Source organism: Perna viridis, chromosome 15 (genome assembly GCF_037379345.1).
Source record: "Perna viridis isolate PV_CMFRI_1.1 ecotype Kerala chromosome 15, ASM3737934v1, whole genome shotgun sequence".
Taxonomy (NCBI): Eukaryota; Metazoa; Mollusca; class Bivalvia; order Mytilida; family Mytilidae; genus Perna; species Perna viridis.
Window position 1 is genome coordinate 19,147,437 of NC_142459.1, and position 20,238 is coordinate 19,167,674.

Genomic DNA, 20,238 nt, shown 5'->3' on the forward strand with positions numbered 1-20,238 from the left:
ATTTGCTCCCTCTGAAACCCTTGGCTCATTTTTGTTGATTTAGGTTTTTATGATTAGGTCATGTAACATTTCGTAGCGTAGGGTTACTAAAATGTATTTATTCGTGGGTACACTGGAAAACAATGGTATAGCTTATAATGGTTTTACAATGCTAAGTTAAACAAAACTTCGTTTTGTGTCCCGTCCTTTTTTTTTCCATTTCATCATCATTTCATGTTCATTTTATGATCCCGTTCATGTTCATCGTCTGAATGTAGCTAAGATATTGCTGCTCGGACGTTAAACCCCAACAATCATTCAATCAATCATTTTTAATCTAAATATCATTTGAACCCTTTATTCGTTTTTTTTTTTGACAAACTAACCAAACATATAAGTATCTATCAAGATATTTTGATTCCTATACTTTAATCACAACGATTGATACCCACAACAATAATTTAATCAAAATAAGTACTATTCCGTGAATGCATAAAGTAATAAAAAGATAGTGCCAGAGTATGTGATTTTTGCACAAAAGGAAGCCTGTAATACACCTTCGTCGAATTTTACACGCAAAGAGATTTCAAAGTACGGACAGGTGAACACACTTATAAATCAAAAATCTTCCATTCGCTAATTAAATTGTGGATATTCGATGACCTAGTAACATACAAATATGAGCGATTTATTCATGGGGCATGTCATTATGTAAAAAAAACAATGTTCACTTTATGAATGAAGGTGATAAATTTCGATGAAAATTTGACATACGAGTTTAAACAATGCAATGTGTCCCAAACATTTAATCTGAATCAATGGATATTCCATGTCGCGCTTATAAAAAAAAGTATTCAGATCACAATTCTGAATGGCATGCTCATACAATTTCACAAATTCACGCTTACCCCACCGGTGCGCCCCGTGCAGGTCCGGGTGTAAAAAGAATAGGACTGCAGCAGCGCTAAGCTTGTCGTATAAGGCGACTAAATAGTGCTCAGAAACCTAGCCGGGGGCTAGGCGCTCTGCCCACAGAGCAACTGGGATGTGTGCCCCAGGTGGTGGAATGGGGTACCCCTGGCGTGTTACATGCTGGGGTTGTCAGGCTATAATACGGAAAACCTGACCGCAAACCATTGTTTGTTTGTTTGTTGGGGTTTAACGTCCGAGCAGCAATATTTCAGCTATATTCAGACAATGAACATGAAATGATGAAAAAAAGAGGGGTCACAAGGATAATAGGGTCGACAAATTTTGATTGCCACTGGAAAAAGGGGGATGGGTGAGGTTGGGCAATTTAGCCTCCTGTGGCGGAGCGCAAAGGTTCCTACTCCTATCGAATACCACAGCAGGGTTCTTTAACGTGCGAGGAACGTGGCATCTTTCCCAACACGGTGCACCACTATGGTTTGCGGTCAGGTTTTCCGTATTATAGCCTGACAACCCCAGCATGCAACACGCCAGGGGTACCCCATTCCACCACCTGGGGCACACATCCCAGTTGCTCTGTGGGCAGAACGCCTAGCCCCAGGCTAGGTTTCTGAGCACTATTTAGTCGCCTTGTACGACAAGCTTAGCGCTGCTGCAGGCCAATTCTTTTAACACCCGGACCTGCACGGGGACCGCAAACCATAGTGGTGCACCGAGTTGGGAAAGATGCCACGTTCCTCGCACATTAAAGAACCCTACTGTGGTATTCTTCCGGAGTAGGAACCATAGGGCTCCGCCACAGCAGGCTAAATTGCCCGACCATACCCATCTCTCCCTATTTCCAGTGGCAATCAAAATTTGTCGACCCTACTGTCCTTGTGTCCCATCCATTTTTCATTTCATCATCATTTCATGTTCATTTTATCATCAATTTCATGTTCATCGTCTGAATATAGCTGCAATATTGCTGCTCGGACGTTAAACGCCAACAAACAAACCCCACCGGTGCACCTGGTCCATGCCCCCAGTTTTTAGTGGAGTCGAGTTGCTCATTTGCCTTTTTTTGCTTTGTGTGTATGATTTAAATTACTTTGTGTTCTTTGTTGTGTATGTCTGCTTTCCATGTCTGGTATTTATCTCTGGATTGCATTCTTTGATTACGCTATAACCTTGGTTCCCTTGATTACTCTTTCAAACAGGGTAGCATTAAGTTCCTTATTAACGTACTCTTTGATACATCATTTGCTAAAAGGATACAGTGTGTTCTGTAAGATATGTCGTTTTAGTCTTCATTTTCTTTTTAACCGTTTGGTTGAAGTTTTCAGGAATTTTTGTGGAAGGATTTTTGATGATTCAATTTTTTGAAATGTATTTAAATTGTATATTAGACCAATGACTCAAAAACACAAGAATTTTTAGATCCTATTATTCTCACGTCATGCCTCTTACGTTCTTTAGTTATGTTTTGCTGCTTATTTGTCTATCATAATGTAACTTTACCTCTTGCGTACTGAAGAAAAACTAGGTTATAGATTTTCGTGGTTTCCATGGTATTGTCCAGAAGTAATTAAGAGAACCAAGATTCTAGCGGAAATCAATAGAATGTAATCCAAGGACAAAGACCAGACATGGAAAACAGTCATACAGAACAAAGAACATAAAATAACCAAAATAATACATACAAAGTTACAAAAGTAAATGAGCAACTCGGACTCCACTAAAAACTGGAAGCATGGACCAGGTGCACCGGTTGGGTAATACATACAAAGTAATGCATCCAACAACACAAATTCAAATTGTAACCATAAAGTTAATGTTTCGGATGACAAATCAAAGTAATATACGATACAGTATCAAAGCGTAGCATTACACACAAAATTTAATTGTAAAAGTAGTTTTTATTATTGGCTTGAGAAATAAAGGCTTAATTAAGCAGTTGTGTTTTGAAATTCACAGTTGCTTTGTTTACTTATTTAACGTGTGATGTTGTTACCTGGCAACTGTATTTCTCAAATAAAGCAATGTGTCAAAAAATAAAATTGTTCATATAGTGACTGTTACAAACTTAATAGTATTCAATTCATTACATGTCGTTTGACGGCTTTGGTAAAACAAAATGTTATAAAATGTTATAAACACCGTACATTTGTATTTCCATAGAATTTAACAATTATATTAAAGTGTTAATAACATAGGAAGTGATGATATTACATTCTAATAATAATCTTGAATTGAGGGTCTCCAGCAGATACTTCGAATTTTTAGGACCCACATTGAATTAATACCACTTTGGGAGTAACAAGTGCTGTGGTAAGACTGGAAAACCTATTTGACAGCTTGAGTATAGAAGTTGAAAGAGTAATCAAGAAAACCAAGGTTATAGTGGTAATCAAAACAATGCAATCTAGGGACAAAGGCCAGACATGGAAAACAGACACACACAACACAGAACATAAAGTAACCAAAACAATTGTGCATTGATCTGGGGAATAGCACTCAATAAAAAAATATAAATGATGATAGTGACTGCATCTGAACCGTCCACAGAAAAATGAATGATTAAAAATCAGTTCAAGCTCAATCATTATAATTTTTGAATATTTTGACTTGAATTTTTATGAGCAACTCGGCGGGTGTTTCTAGAAATAGCAGAGGACGCTTACCCTACCGGTGCACCTGGTCCATGCTCCCTGTTTTTATTGGAGTCCGAGTTGCTCATTTGCTTTTGTTACTTTGTATGTATGATTTTATTTACGTTATGTTCTTTGTTGCGTATGTCTGTTTTCCATGTCTCGTCTTTGTTCCTGGATTACATTCTTTTGATTACCGCTATAACTTTGGTTCCCTTGATTACTCTTTCAACAACAGTGTTGAGCCTCAAACCTTTGCACTGATAAATGACACTGTACGTACGTATCACGTGTCGTTCTTTTGCAAAATAATATGATGAATAGATTTTGTTTGTTTAATGAAACGTAATTTAAGTTAAAATATTTAAGGACTATTTAAACACTGAATTAAAATATTAATTCAACCCTCTAAATTTGTCTACCGATGTCGCCATTGGTGCTTAACCGCTCTAGACGTCGGTTATGAAAATGAAATAAACGTTACAGTGAATCAATAAAAATAAATGATTTATAAGTTCTTTGTTTTAAAAGTATAATTGCACGTGAAATTCAAAATTTTTTTTCAGGTCTATTGAATTTGGAAATGTGTATGTGTATTAAAATGAACTGATATTTTACGGTACGCGATTTGCGAAATTGATATTTTATTCTTTATGTAGTATGCAGCGTTAAGTATTCGTTTTGCTCTGTACTCTGTCATTATACTATACATGCGATAACTTTTTTTTTCACACGTTTAATGATTTAGCCAGTTTGAAACACTTCCCGAATACCAAGCAATTGCCTAAGATTCTTAATGTTAATTTCGGTGAAATAAACCTAGTCATCTGCAACACTTCAGACGTCATAAAAGACCAAAACAAAAACAAAAATAAATCAAAAATAAGCATAAAAAACGAAAAGTCGGTTTATACTTTTGTTTAGTGTATGATAAAGATATTTATATACATTCTCAACCAAAATATAATCTTTTGACTTGACATTCCGGTTGCTTATTTATCTACAATTTCTGTGTGTTTGTTTAGCTCATTTGTTATTTGATTTACGTTTGCGTTTGTTCCAGGTCTTGTCTTTGTTCCTGGCCTGTTTGACAAAAAAAAAACGAAAACTGATACAAACAAAGAATAGTAAAACACAGACATTGCAAAGAAAAGAGCAAATGCGACAAAAGAACAAAAATATTCGTATTCTAAACATGCTTTTATCATTAGTCTATAATGCATAAATCACATTTGATTTTATCGATATGAGAAAAGGGTCAGATATTTCTAAAAACCAATTTTCATCGTTACAAAGTCAAAAGTGCTCTGACAATTTTACATTAACCTAAAAGACCTTTTTTATATTACTGATTTGGTCGTAGATTTTTTTTCAAATTTTAAATAAAGGGAAGTAAGCTTCGAACTCGAAAGACTGTTTTACTGTCTGATTGGGGAATGGACAGCAGTAGACTTCAAATTCAAATATTTGACTTATTGAAGTTGCGGTAAATAGTGGGTTAATTTTGAATAATTATGTCAAACCATTCAGCTACTAAATTGATTTAAGAAAAAAAAATGTCTACTATTATTTCCTTTCCCAATGAGATAGCCAACCAAATTGTTGGGTGTTGATGGGTTATGCCCACTTGCAAAACTTGCTAAAATGGCTTGCATTCCGTAAAGCCACTATTGGAAATACATTTCGATTATTCAATGATATATATGACTTTTACCTTTTTTGTAGTTTGATTTTATTTGTGTTTTTGTTGTTCTTTTGTTGTTGGTTTTTTTTTTTTTTGGGGGGGGGTGAGGTGGGTTGGGGTTGGGAAGGGGGGTTGGGATAAATTATAAAAAAAACTCGTACACAAAAATGTTTGAAAATATTACAACGTACTGCCAAGATGAACTTAGGTGAAAAAAATATTAAATATCTTGATTTAAGAGACACCAGGTATTTACTATTTTTATAAATATAATGAGATGGCGCATATGTTGCGTTTCACCATGTCTGTTCCTTGTAATAAGCTGAAAAATCTACGAAAACCTTTAAGCAACACAGAACAGTTACAAATTACATACGGAAACTGAAGCATAAGATTAAAATTGTAGCTTGATATATTTTAATCATTGTTGCATTGATAACCTATAGAAATATAGAAATGGTATCAAAAGTAAGCACATCGAAGACGCACTTCACACTTTGACATTCCCCAACAGAAATATTCTTTGGTCAACACTTGAAGTGTTATAGAATGATGTAATTTTTAACTTTCATATCTCAACTTTGTATGAATAAATTATTACAGTTGTACATCATATGAAGATTAATTCATACAAATTTAAATATTTAACGGAGTATTGTTATGCAAAAAATACTATCTTGTGTTGAAGATGTTATCAAAGTCATCATAAGTTCTCTAAATCTGGATGCAAAATGAGCAGTTCTAACCACATGACATCAATCACTGGTCAATGAATTATGACAGATGATTTAACAGTATATTGAAGAGGCCAGCAAAGGGGAAAAAGTACTAAGTCGTTATAATGTTGTGTCATTTGTTGATCATTGTTCGACAAATACGTACTACAATATTACACAAATAATGAACAACGTATTCATTACAAGACCAGGTTTTATAGTCATACAATTACCCTTATTGGTTCCCCAGTTCTGCTTAAAAATCTACCTTATATATATCAAGAGTGAAGATAGGAATTCAGTTGTACTAAAAGCTCCTATTAGGCAGAATGAGGACCACAGTCTTCTTGGCCTGTTTCGTCGTTTGTGTCGCTGTTGCATCTGCACACTGTGAGTATCATAATAAATATACGTAAATTAATCAATTTTACTTTTATATTCCTTTTTTCAATGAAGAGAAATCGTGTTTGAATTCTTAAGGTAATTGATTGCTTTAATATTTTAATTCATAATCAAAGCATATTGCATACTATATTTGCATTTGCATTTGCACAATGAAAATAACTTGTGTTTCTGTGACATCGACGATTGTGTTTTTATATAAAAATCAGATTTTTTTAATAATCTCCTCGTTAAATGACAGATACTTTTTCTAAAATCACTTCCACTATGCAATATCATGAAAAACAATGTCTGTTTGTACTCACATAGGAGTTCATAATTGATTATTTACGATCATTGATTCGGTGTTTCTAGAAAAGCAGAGGACGCTTACCCTACCGGTGTACCTGGTCCATGCTCCCAGTTTTTAGTGGAGTCCGAGTTGCTCATTTGATTTTGTTACTTTGTATGTATGATTTTAGGTTCTTTGTTGTGTATGTCTGTTTTCCATGTCTGGTCTTTGTCTCTGGATTACATTCTTTTGATTACCGCTATAACCTTGGTTCCTTTAATTACTCTTTCATTCAAATACTGGACCCGCTCCTTACAATAGCCAAATGACCCATTATTTCATGGTTCATGTTTTTGTGATTAGATGATTATGATAACACTATCTGCCATTGAATTGTGCTGTGAATAATTTCCCTCTTTCGGTAATATTACGACTTTTGTGATTTATCTTTATTTTAATTATATTTCATCTTGATAACGACCGTTGTTCCTAAAATACTACGATTAAAATTTGACATTGCATTTAAAAGGAGAAAGTTCGTCAATATAAATGTTTCAGTTACGATTTTAAATAGTTTCCCATATACATCAACGAAGAATTAGGGGACAAAAAAGTCTCCTCTTAATTCCAGAGGTTAACGTGCTTTTTAGGACCATTTGTTTAACCCTGCTGAGCTGAGCAATACTTCCTAATTTTAATAAATAATATTACACATTAAACAGCTTTATTTCAAGATAAATAAGTTTTTTAATGAACAAAACTGGATTCATTTTTCTTCTGCACAAAATTTTATTTGACACGGTTTTATTTAATAAAAATATACATTTGCAAAAGAATAAAAATTATCAACTTTCATCAGCTTATAAAAAAAGTAATCCTATATATTATCTCCTTCCAGTTTGGCATCCTGTTATCAAGATACCAGGACAAAAATGGTGCACATGTAGACCAAAATGCCAAAAAAATGAGTTTACAGCAGTTGACGGTAGCTGCGGACTAAAGATTCTTTTCCAGACCTCTTACGACACATGTTGCAAAGTTCTTCCAAACTTTGTGACCAACCGTTATCCTTCTGGAATTAGATCTATTGTAGTCAGACGATTAGGAGGTAATGGAGGAGCTGGTGGTAACGGTGGTAATGGAGGAGCTGGTGGTAACGGTGGTAATGGTGGTAATGGCGGCAATGGAGGCAATGGAGGTGAAGGAAATGGCGCCGCTGAAAAAGCTGCAGAAACCGCAGCAGCTGAAGCCGCCGCTGCAGCAGCAGAAATGGAAGCAGCACAAGCTAAAGCTAAGGCAGCAAGAGCTGCAGCAGAAGCCGCAGCGGCTGCTGTTGCAGCAGAGCAAGCTATTGCAGATGCTGAAAAAGCTGCAGCTGATGCAGCAGCAGCAAAGGCAGAACAAGCAGCAGCAGAGGCAGAGGAAGCTGCAAGCAAAGCTCAGGCTATTGCCGATGCTGCTGAGAAGGCAGCTGCTGCCGCACAGGTTGCCGATGAAGAAGCTGCCGCAGCTGCAGAAGAAGCAGAAAAAGCTGCAGGTGAAGCAAAAGAAGCAAAAGAAGATGCTGATAAGGCTGCTGCAGAAGCTGGACCCGAAGTTGCATTAGTTGGTGATGACGCTGGGAAAGATGATGGTGGTGACGAAGGGGGTAGAGGTCCAACAAATATCAAAATCGTCCTTGCAGGCAGACGAGGGGGATTCAAGCCATACAAACCATTTCCAAAGTATGCATAAAATGAAAATGCTAATGGAAACCTTTTTTTTTACTACAATGGTACCATTTTTCTGCCATAGTGTAAACATCAATCCATGTGATTTTGGGAATATATAAATAAAATATACTAAAATAAATAATATACGGTTGTTAACTCTGTTTGCATGTAAACCATAATTAAATGTCAGAACAGTTGTTCAGGTTTCAAACATTTAAAATATATTTGTTTTAAAGGGTTGCATGAATATTGTACGAATTGGTTGTTTTGTTTTGTTTTTCAAAAACCATCACCTTGAGTCAGAGGTACTTATATAATATTCAGATATAATTCAAAATTTCCCTAAAATGATGATATCGATCACCTGCCTTTAATTTATATGTTTACCATTGCACTATCGAAAAGGTCATTTAGTTGTATTTCATTGAATATATTATGGAGCTTTACAATAAAATAGATTATGAACAGGAAATTAAAAACTTATTAAAATAAAGGATCGTGAAATGATTGATTGATTGATTATTGGGGTTTAACGATGACAATGAACATGAAAAGCATGATAAAATGAACATGAAATGATGATGATGAAATGAAAAAAAGGATGGGACACATATCTTGGCCAACACGGTGCACCACTATGGTTTGCGGTCAAGTTTTCCGTATTATAGCCTGACAACCCCAGCATGAAGCACGCCAGGGGTACACCTACCATTTGCCCTGTGGTAAATGGGATTCTGAGCACTATTTAGTCGCCTTTTCCGACAAGCTTAGTGCTGCTGCAGGCCTATTCTTTTCACACCAGGACCTGCACGGGGCGAACATGAAATGAATATCAACACTTAAACATCTATTCAATCAAAACACATTTTGAATGAGTAATCAAAGGAACCAAAATTCAAGCGAAAATCAAAAGAATGTAATCCAGAAACAAAGACCAGACATGGAAAAAATACAACCACAACAATGAAAATGAAATAACTTAAATAATATATACAAAGTAACAAAAGTACAAAACTCGGACTCCACTAAAAACTGGGAGCTTGGATCAGGTGCACCGGAAGGGAAGTTCATGATGACTACCATAAATCTTCTGTAGTGATGAATTCAATCTTGTAGAAACATAGCCCTGTTCCAGAAGACTAATTGTAAGACGCTGGCACGATACATAAATTATGCGTAGTTACGGCAAGCTCTGGCATAACGTATGAGTTGTAATATGAAAACTCTATAGGCAGGTGTTGAAGGGATGTTGCCACAGATGAAAGGGAAATTGGCAATACTGAATGAAAAGTCATCGCGTTTGTCGTATAATTGGGTCAATTGTTTTTCCTTACCGTCGATCTCTTAGGTAGCCCCGTGCAGGTCCGGGTGTTAAAAGAATAGGCCTGCAGCAGCGCTAAGCTTGTCGTATAAGGCGACTAAATAGTGCTCAGAAACCTAGCCGGGGGCTAGGCGCTCTGCCCACAGAGCAACTCGGATGTGTGCCCCAGGTGGTGGAATGGGGTACCCCTGGTGTGTTACATGCTGGTTTGTCAGGCTATAATACGAAAAACCTGACCGCAAACCATAGTGGTGCACCGTGTTGGGAAAGATGCCACGTTCCATGCACGTTAAAGAACCCTGCTGTGGTATTCGATAGGAGTAGGAATCTTTGCGCTCCGCCACAGAAGGCTAAATTGCCCGACCTTACCCATCCCCCCTTTTTCCAGTGGCAATCAAAATTTGTCGACCCTATTATCCTTGTGACCCATTCTTTTTTTTCATTTCATTTTCATTTTGTCATCCATTTCATGTTCATCGTCTGAATATAGCTGAAATATTGCTGCTCGGACGTTAAACCCCAACAAACAAACAAACTTAGTGTAGGTCACTTCACAGTGTCTGAAATATCCTTTATCTCAAGTTCTTTGAGGTTGTTGCGCTGTATAAAATCTCCAAAACTAAGATTGTTTAACGATAATTAGTCATTTGTATAGCAGAAGCTGAGATTAAAAGACTTAGCTAGACGATTTCCTTCTTTTTAACCAGATCAGCAATAAAGTCATCATTGTAAGAGAGAAGGAATAGGTCAGCAAGTAGAGGAGCACATTTTTTTTTCATTGGAATGCCGACCGTTTGTTAAAAAATGCGCCCACCACACTGTACAAATATGTTGCCGATAAAAAATCCAGCATTTTGAAAACATCTTCTTCGGTATATTCGGAAGATGATTTGAAATTATTTTTTACAAAGTATGAGAAAAAAAGGAATAACACGAAAAGACAAAAGAGTACAGATGACCAAACAAAAAACTTTGTCATCTGTAAAAAAAAAACCAAAAAATATTGTTATAAGGTATAAGCTCAGATTACTTCGTTGACGATGAATATTTGTATTTTATTGTGTATTCTAACAACCGACATAAATGTAAAGGAAACTATAATCCAATTTATCTTCGTGTGTCAAATTGTTGCCTTGTGTTGTGTTTCTCAATCTTAATTATTTGTTTACAAGGAATTCACAGTGTTTGGGAATAAGTCTTTCCATTACTATTGAAAACAATATTCTTCTTGTAGGAATTGCAACTTTGTACACGACGTATGGTAGTACGGGACAGTTCATCTAGGTGTTATTATGTATAACACCTACGTTGTATAATATTGATTTGTTGTGACATGCATCATTTATTTGATCCTCTATCCTACATAATAACACCTAGATGAACTGTCCCGTACTACCATACATCGTGTACTAAGTTCCACCCCTAGATTAATCCTACGAGGAGGAATCACTCGGCCAGCGAAAGCTATATTTTTATATAGCCTAGCTGGCCGAGTGGTGTAGGGCGCTGGACTTAGTGCAGTCGGTATTGCCATAGATGTCACAGCGGTACGAGTTCGAGTCCCGCGGAGGAAACGACAAAAAATTGCTTCGCAAATTTGACAGTTCTATCATCGTTGGGAATTTTTCAGACCCTTCTATAAGTTTACGTTATCTTCCCTGTATCAATTTGATCCGATGGAGCAGTGTAGAGAATAGAGTCGTCACATTCTGAGACGTTGTATATATATATATCATTATAGGTTTCCTTTAACCAATTAAGTACTTCTCTGTATAAGAATCAGGCAAAAGGAGTATAAGCCGTGGCACAAAAAAGAGGATATTTTATTGCATCGGCCAAGTATTTTCACCTCATGCCATTATAAAATAACCATATAAGTGTTTGAAAAATTTGTCTTTTTAAGATATTGATAAATCAAATTAAGTTGAAATGTACTATGAGAAATGGTGGGGAAAGTTTCCATTTTTTCCCTTTTTAAGCAGTCAAAAAATATTTAAGCCACAGATGCTCCAGGATAAATGTTAAAAGCTTTTCATTTGTTTTCTGCATATATTGAATTTATTTAGGACCTGGAGACCAAATTGAGAAATATGATGTGCAAACAAATGCCTGATTCTTACATATAACCGGTACTTAATGATAGTGCAGCATTGTGCTATTATCTTAAAACGTTAAGCGGTTTTCATAATCTATAAGCAAACTCCGCAAACACGGTTGTTGATTGTCGCCTGATCACGATGTTTCGGAGTTATCCCAGAGAACAGATAAGAACTTTGATTATCCAATTAGAATCTAAGAGGAAAATAAGAATTATGAAAGCAACACTAATCGCCTAGTCAAAAGCAAAACAAAATATTGAACGAGTAAGCACAACAATCAATGCCTTTCGAAGAAATTACTTTAAACATACTTTAGAAAATACATACAAAAAAATAATACTGAACTGAATTAATCAGTCGAAAATTTATTCTTGTATAATCATGAACTATTTTGTCGTTGACCTCTTTCTTTTTACACCAATGCAATTGTTAGTAGACGTAATGGCTTTTATGCGGTTCTAGAAGATACATACCCTGCCTTTCTTACCTGTACTTCTAAAAGATACATACCCTGCCTTTCTTACCTGTACTTCTAAAAGATACATATCCTGCCTTTCTTAGCTGTACTTCTAGAAGATACATACCCTGCCTTTCTTACCTTTACTTCTAGAAGATACATACCCTGCCTTTCTTAGCTGTACTTCTAGAAGATACATACCCTGCCTTTCTTAGCTGTATGTCCCAAATATTATTCTGGTACAATTTGTGTAATAACAAAATGCATTATTGACAATATTTTGATAGCTACTGGAAAAATAAAGATAATAAAAAAATTACCAAACGCGTAATCATGAAACGGAATTAGAAACATCAGAATAAACCCAAAAAAGGGAAATTAACCAGTATGTTCCTGACTTGGTACAGGAATTGTAATGATGGGTTAAATAAGTAATCGGGGCACAACCAAAATAGCCACTGAAGTTATCCAGTTGATCCAAGCATTTGTTTGATATCATCTAAGTCATTTTACGTATACATTGCATGATATGATCAAAGGTTTTTTTTACGGTTATACTTGTATGTGATTATGTAATTTCTAAATAAGCAATTAAATATTAGTATATGTTAATTATATAAAGATAAATTACAACTCGTTGTCAAAAATAACTTATATGTGACGGTTAACGTATGCGGCACGGGCTAAACTAGGAGACAGAAAGTTGAACTTAATATTTTGGGCAAGCATTTTGTAACAATTATCTTTGCAGATATGTTTAAAATTTGCAAAATGTTTGATAGCAAATACTATTCACAATTTTAAATAATCGATTCCATAAACATGAACAGATTGAGGTTGAGGGTATGATCTTTACACGCAACATTTCAAAGCGAACAGTATTCCTTGCATTTAAGTGTTTGTAATACTCGTAATGTGTTTCTGTGATGTAATGAGAATTGGTCCCAAGTTGCCATTCAAATGCTTGAAAATGTTTTAAATTAAGAACACATTTATGCGTAAATATATCGATGAACAATGCAAGATATCTATATTATACAACTAGAGTGTTAAGAAAAGAAATGAACAGAAGTATTTTTCTCCTTTTAGTGCGACCTTTCGAGATCCCGGACATAAACAATTGAATGCGGATCGTTCGTCGGATTTCATCACATTCTACAAGGGAAACGAAAATGAAACTAGAACGAGACTTTCAAACACTATCGTGGGTGTGCGGAATGGAACCTGAAAGTTTTCTCTATGGGAAACCAATGAAATTGAGCTAATGGACAGGGACATATTTTAAATATCAGGGTTATGATAAGTAACTCATACAAACCTTCCATACTAAGGATTATGGTTTACAAATATACTATGTACAGTGTTTATTTGGTCCCCGGCCCCGTGCAGGTCCGGGTGTTAAAAGAATAGGACTGCAGCAGCGCTAAGCTTGTCGTATAAGGCGACTAAATAGTGCTCAGAAACCTAGCCGGGGGCTAGGCGCTCTGCCCACAGAGCAACTGGGATGTGTGCCCCAGGTGGTGGAATGGGGTACCCCTGGCGTGTTACATGCTGGGGTTGTCAGGCTATAATACGGAAAACCTGACCGCAAACCATAGTGGTGCACGTGTTGGGAAAGATGCCACGTTCCTCGCACGTTAAAGAACCCTGCTGTGGTATTCGATAGGAGTAGGAACCTTTGCGCTCCGCCACAGAAGGCTAAATTGCCCGACCTTACCCATCCCCCCTTTTTCCAGTGGCAATCAAAATTTGTCGACACTATTGTCCTTGTGTCCCATCCTTTTTTTTTCATTTCATGTTCATTTTATCATCCATTTCATGTTCATCGTCTGAATATAGCTGAAATATTGCTGCTCGGACGTTAAACCCCAACAAACAAACATATTTGGTCCCCGAGAATTAAGAACTGTCAATCCATAAAGGTGATAAGTTTCATGTTTTGATCATGGAAAACCTCATGGCAGAATGTTTTATATTGGAAATGCATTATTGCTACTGGTTTTCATTGTCACAAATATGTTTTATTGTTACGTAATTGTAAAACTTTTGAAACAATACATTGCAGTTATGAAGTATGCAAGTATCACGAACAATTTAATTGAAAAATAAAATAACAAACAAAATGGTACATTGTATTTGTTCAAAATTTTAACCCATTCAGTTTGTCTCATTTTACTTTGCTTGCACGATCCTTAGTAAATTGGAGAACAGATAAAAGCAAAACAAAAACAAAAACAAAGAGAACACAAAAAACAAAAAGAAACACACAGGCAAAAATAATGAACAAACAAAAATGTATAGCTAAATGTTTGCTAGTCATGTTCAGCCTTTTATGTCAGATTTTCGGACTCCTCTGGTTTTATCCATTTCATAACGTCAATATTGTTTTCCCAGTGACCCCCTTTTTTGATAATTTCATTTCCTTAACACACCTTAATCCTTTGTAATTTCTTCAGTGTTTTTTTAAAGAGAAAATAAAATATGACAAAACCTAGGGAAATTTAAGAGAAACCCTTTTCCCGCAAAAATTGCTTAAAACTAAAAAAAAACAAAAAAAAACGAACACACTGACACATCTATTTTTTCTTCTTAAACTGTCCTAGCATCCTCTGAAATCCTTGTTATTTGTAAAAAGACCAGCGAACAAACTTAAATCCAAAACATCGCCTGAATATAGCTGAAATATTGCTGCTCGGGAGTTAAACCCCAACAATCATCAATAAATATACCAAAAAACAGCAAATACACCAACAGTCACCATAAGGTCAACCCAAGTGAAACACACAATGAGTTAACTTGTACTTGAAATTATGATCAGTTATCCTAGATACAATTAAAGTACAGACCTATATGTACATTGGTGTGGAACGTGTTTCTATATGTCATTATGAAGAGGATATGGTTTGCATGTCATATCATATTGTATTGCAAATTTTTGTATTATTTTAAGAAGAACAGGGCATTGTGTATTTGTTTTTCAAATAGTTTTGTTTATATCAAATCTCATAAGTAATTCAAATCTTTCAATTTAAGCAACAGAATACAAGGTCATCAAAGAATCATATAGACGATAGTCAATATTTTTGTCAACTTTCAAAATAATTACGTTCCTCGCACGTTAAAGACCCCGTGCAGGTCCGGATGTTAAAAGAATAGGCCTGCAGCAGCGCTAAGCTTGCCGTAAAAGGCGACTAAATAGTGCTCAGAAGCCTAGCCTGGGGCTAGGGCGCTCTGCCCACAGAGCAACTGGGATGTGTGCCCCGGATGGTGGAATGGGGGTACCCCTGGTGTGTTACATGCTGGTGTTGTCAGGCTATAATACGGAAAACCTGACCGCACATCATAGTGGTGCACCATGTTGGGAAAGATGCCACGTTCCTCGCACGTTAAAGAACCCAACTGTGGTATTCTCCCGGAGTAGGAACCATAGGGCGCCGCCACAGGAGGTTAAATTGCTTGAACCTAGCCCAATTCTCCCTATTTGCAGTGGCAATCAAAGTTTGTCGACACCATTGTTCTTCTGTCCCATCCCATATTTCGTTTCATCATTTCATGTTCATTTTATCATCCATTGTATGTTCATCGCCTGAATATAGCTGAAATATTGCTCCTCGAGCGTTCAACCCCAACAAAGAAACAAAAATCTAAATAATGTAAATATATCCAAAATTAGCCATTAGTTTTTTGAGAATAACTAAAAGAAATGATGATGTTAAAAGTGAAGGAAAAAATGACTTGTTTTACAGTGTATAGTGATATATAGTAAAACAATAGGGTATGTCAGTCTCGTCATGTTACCCTGTGATTTCACGAGAATGGGTTCTAGTCTACCATACAAAAGCATGGAGACTTGTCATGTAGAGAGCATTGAGTTAAGTGTCAAGGATAAAACATCTTTTTGTGTAAAAAATACTGATAAAAATGACAAATATCTATCTCTACATGATGAAGGTATTAAGATAAAACATAAAATGGAAGATTTTGCAATGTTATACAGCGTTTGGAGTACCCGAAAGTAAACAATAAAATGCAAATCAGTCTTCGGTTTTCAATACGTTCTACATTGGAAATTCCGGTAAGGAAAATGAAACTAGAACGAGACTTGCATACCCTACTGCGGGGAAAATTGTTCATTATAATTTAACAAAACCTTTTAATATATTCCATTATTATTCAAACCTAAATTAAACTGTTTACATTTTTTTTATATTGAATTCTTACAGTTACATCATTTGCAGTATAAATAAACGCCTAGTATTTGCAGATACCTTTTCAAAGGAAAAGTACAATACTTTTATGTGGTAAATTTAAGGTTCTATAGAATGTGACGAATGGGGATTGAAATGATAAGAAAGGGGTGGGGATAAAGACTGAGGTTTTCGTTTTATGGGATAGGGATTGACTTTGGAGAGATTAAGGAAATCGGTTTAAAAGTAGTCATTTATTTGTATATCATAACTAACACCAGACAGTAGGTCATACATACCCGACAAAAATCCAATACATTCACTTGATTTCTAAAAGTGAAACAGTTACCAGCTGTTGTGCCTTTAAGGTAAACAAAGTACTGTACATGTACTAGTGTTCGTGGGGTACCAATTGTCTTAGTTTTCGTTTGTAGTTCGAACCACGAAACTTGGTTCCCAACAAATAAGAGATACCCATGATGTATATACTAAAGCCATTAAAATCACGAACTTGTGTTTCGTCCCTGATCCACGAAAATTGGTATCCATGAATTTAAGTACTTTCACAGTAAATAGATTGTTTATGAAGTACTGTTCTTGATTTGTTTGATGTAAGTGGGATTTCAAAATATCATTCTCTAAGAAAATATAGATCGGAATAAAGAAATGAATTTTGCGTCGTAAAAAAAGCATATGTCTCACAGAAGAGCATCATATTGGTATATGTTAACACTAGAAATCCCCTCTACCACAGACAGTGTCTTAGTCTTGCTGTTTCAAATTTAAGCTGATAATGGAACTACTGTATCAAGATCACGAAGATAATAACCACGTATCGATTTATTTGTGAACCATATTCCAGTAATACAAGCTGACCATTGACCTTTGATCTTTGATTTAATTTACATTGATTTTCATTTTGTTTTGTAAAAAAATATATAGATAGATATATAAACAATACGTACAACAGTTTAGTTAGATTTTAAATATAAATATCTTTCATATATAAAGTTAAGGAACTATTGAGCAGTAGAAATTGACCAATATAATAAGATAACGTACTTTCACATGATACACAGAAAATATGTTACAAAAAAAACAAAAAAAAAAAACAAACAAACAAACAAACAAAAATAAAAAAAAACAAATTGGGATAAAGGCTTCAATCATTCTCATTAGAAACGAAAATCTGCAATAATTCAAAAATTACTTTGTATTTTAATTAAAAGGGTCATTGCTTTGAAATACTCTGCTCTTTTACACATTGATCAAAATTATACTAAAAGCTTTATATGTTACTTGTCAACTATATATATGATAATCATTCATATCTCACAAAGACTAATAAGACAGCAAATGCATTGTGCCCATCCCAATCCGACAACAATACATGCGGTTGTGTATTGGCCAACGAATCATGATAGATGCCTCAGTATCAATCATAACATAAATACAAAGGCCAGTATATAAACTGGCAATCTGTTTGTATGAAACTGGCACACTACGATTTGACAGTTAGTCACCATGAACAGTGTTCTCGTCCTTTTCACTTTGGTTGCAGCTTCATCAGCTCTGCTAATTGGTCCACCACCACGTGAGTATATAAACAAAAAAATTAACAGATTACTTCTTCATCAAGCTCCAAGCAGCGACATGCGTTTGCATTCTTTCTTACTAACCGCTGCAGACAGGCCTTTCGAAATTCTCGGGTGTCTTTCAAATCATACATTTATTTTTGACTATCGGATAACGTTACGTAAGATCATCCACCTTTTCCCAACTTTGCAAGATTCTTGCATTTTCTGAGAGGACAGACCGCTGTGTCTAAAGTGAATTTCGAACGTCAGATGCTGTTCGGAGCTTGACTTCTTTAATTGTGTGTTTTTTTTAATTTTCGTGATTTGTTTAAGATTTTGTTATTTATGAGGTTAAAAAAGGATTTTATTTTTTTTTCAGAGAACTTTGTTAACTACAAAGTAAAACACAAAAAGTATCGACTTTTGATATATCAGTTTATAAAAGGAGTGTTAAATCACGTTCCTATATTTCTTTGTCCTTCTGATACATTTCTTTTATTTTATTATATTTTATTAAGTTTATTAATTTTTATTTTTCTTGGTTTGTTTCTTGAAACTGCTTTGATGTTAGTTTTCAATATGAAATAAGAACACCCCCCCCCCCCAAAAAAAGGGGGTTAAATAATGGCACGATTATTAAACTGGGGTTTGACATTTGAAAAAGAATTTGCATTTTTTTAAATGACTTAATGGATTTGTAAATACAAAGATTGATTACTGATTTCGATAATAAATAAAAGGAAACGGAATGATGTATTGTCATAATTATGGTAGTTAATAATAACATGTTAATTTCGTATTACACATTTTTTTCAACTCAGTTGTTTTGCACTTTAATTGTTCTTAATCGTCACTCACCACTTTCTGAAAGAACAAAATTTTGTTACTAATAAATTTTTAATACAATTTTGAAAAGGTCCCAAATACAATCCATGGATCCAGGCAATTAGACCAGTTGTTCCACTGGGACCAAGGGTCAACTACTGTACTTGCCGACCAAAGGAATGTTTCAAAGGCGAGTTGACACTGAACAAAAACTGTCAACTGACTTGGCTCTTCCCATCTTCCTACAACACCTGTTGTAGATTCATCCCTGGAAAAGTTGCCAACCGTTACTATGGACCAGGCCCCGCCGAAAATGGACCAAATGACAACAACAACGAAGGCAGTGACGATGAAAAAGCAGCAGATGACCAATCAGGAGACGCCGGCGACAGTGATTCTTCAGGTCAAGTTGAAGTTGTAATCGTTCAGGATGACTCAGCAGGTAAACCATACGGAGGAGGAGTAAGTGGAGGATACGGAGGAGGCCTCGGTGGAGGATTAGTAGGCGGATACAAAGGAGGTGTCACGGGAGGATACGGAGGAGGCCTTGGAGGTGGCTTCGGTGGAGGATTAGTAGGCGGATACAAAGGGGTCGTGGGAGGATATGGTGGGGGTATCGGAGGAGGATTTGGCGGAGGACTCGTAGGACTCGGTGGATTTGGCGGCGGATATAAAGGAGGAGTAGGTGGACTTGGTGGATTAGGCGGAGGATTCGGAGTAAGAGGGGGTGGTCTTGGAGGTGGATACGGAGGATATGGAGCAGGAAAATCTCTTTACTAAGCATATTTATAAGGTAATTCAGGCTAATTTGTTTTATTGAAAGGACTAGGACATTTTTGTTAAATTAAGCTAAAGGTTCTTCTTAAACCTTCAATTTTTAAACCGTGTAGATTGGTAATATTAAATTCAGACAAACAAAATTTCCACTAGAAAAAAACCAAGATCTCTGTAAAGAATTTTTTTATAAAGCAAAAATCGAAATATATTCAACTGCTTTATAAACAACTATTGTTTTTAAGTTTTACCATGCACAGCACAATCTGAGTTCCAAGATAACTTGTTTTTTTATTATTGAAAACTTATAATTAATGCATTGATGCATATTATTTTTACTTTCAGATATATTGCATGATGCCCGTGGGGTCAGACACTAAATTTATAATAAACTAAGCATGTGTTATGCTTGTTTTACTTCGTGATAGTTGGTACATTGGTTATGTCAATAAATTTTGTAAAATGTTCTAATATGTTTCTTGTTTTGTTTTGTTATGTTCTTGGCAACTATTTGTCTTGGCAACTATCCTTGAACCGTTTAAGGCGGTAGACCTAGGGTAACGGACATAAATTTTGAAATTATTTATATGTGTGTATCATATTCAATTTCGACCGAGACCTTCAAGCTTTCATTTGATAAAGAATAAAATCAATCCAAGTTACTTTGATGCAAA

General features: G+C 35.6%; 2 protein-coding genes across 2 annotated transcripts; both read left to right on the plus strand.

Annotated features, from left to right (window-relative positions):
• Positions 1-6,207: 6,207 nt before the first annotated feature.
• Positions 6,208-8,468, plus strand: LOC148597344 (uncharacterized). Its single transcript, XM_088564215.1, has 2 exons — positions 6,208-6,329; positions 7,511-8,468. The coding sequence occupies exons 1-2, from the start codon at positions 6,269-6,271 to the stop codon at positions 8,344-8,346; spliced, it is 897 nt and encodes a 298-aa protein (XP_088420341.1). The 5' UTR covers positions 6,208-6,268; the 3' UTR covers positions 8,347-8,468.
• Positions 8,469-17,859: 9,391 nt separating this feature from the next.
• On the plus strand, positions 17,860-20,035 carry LOC148597345 (uncharacterized). Its single transcript, XM_088564192.1, has 3 exons — positions 17,860-17,982; positions 18,882-19,583; positions 19,910-20,035. The coding sequence occupies exons 1-2, from the start codon at positions 17,913-17,915 to the stop codon at positions 19,568-19,570; spliced, it is 759 nt and encodes a 252-aa protein (XP_088420318.1). The 5' UTR covers positions 17,860-17,912; the 3' UTR covers positions 19,571-19,583; positions 19,910-20,035.
• Positions 20,036-20,238: the final 203 nt, after the last annotated feature.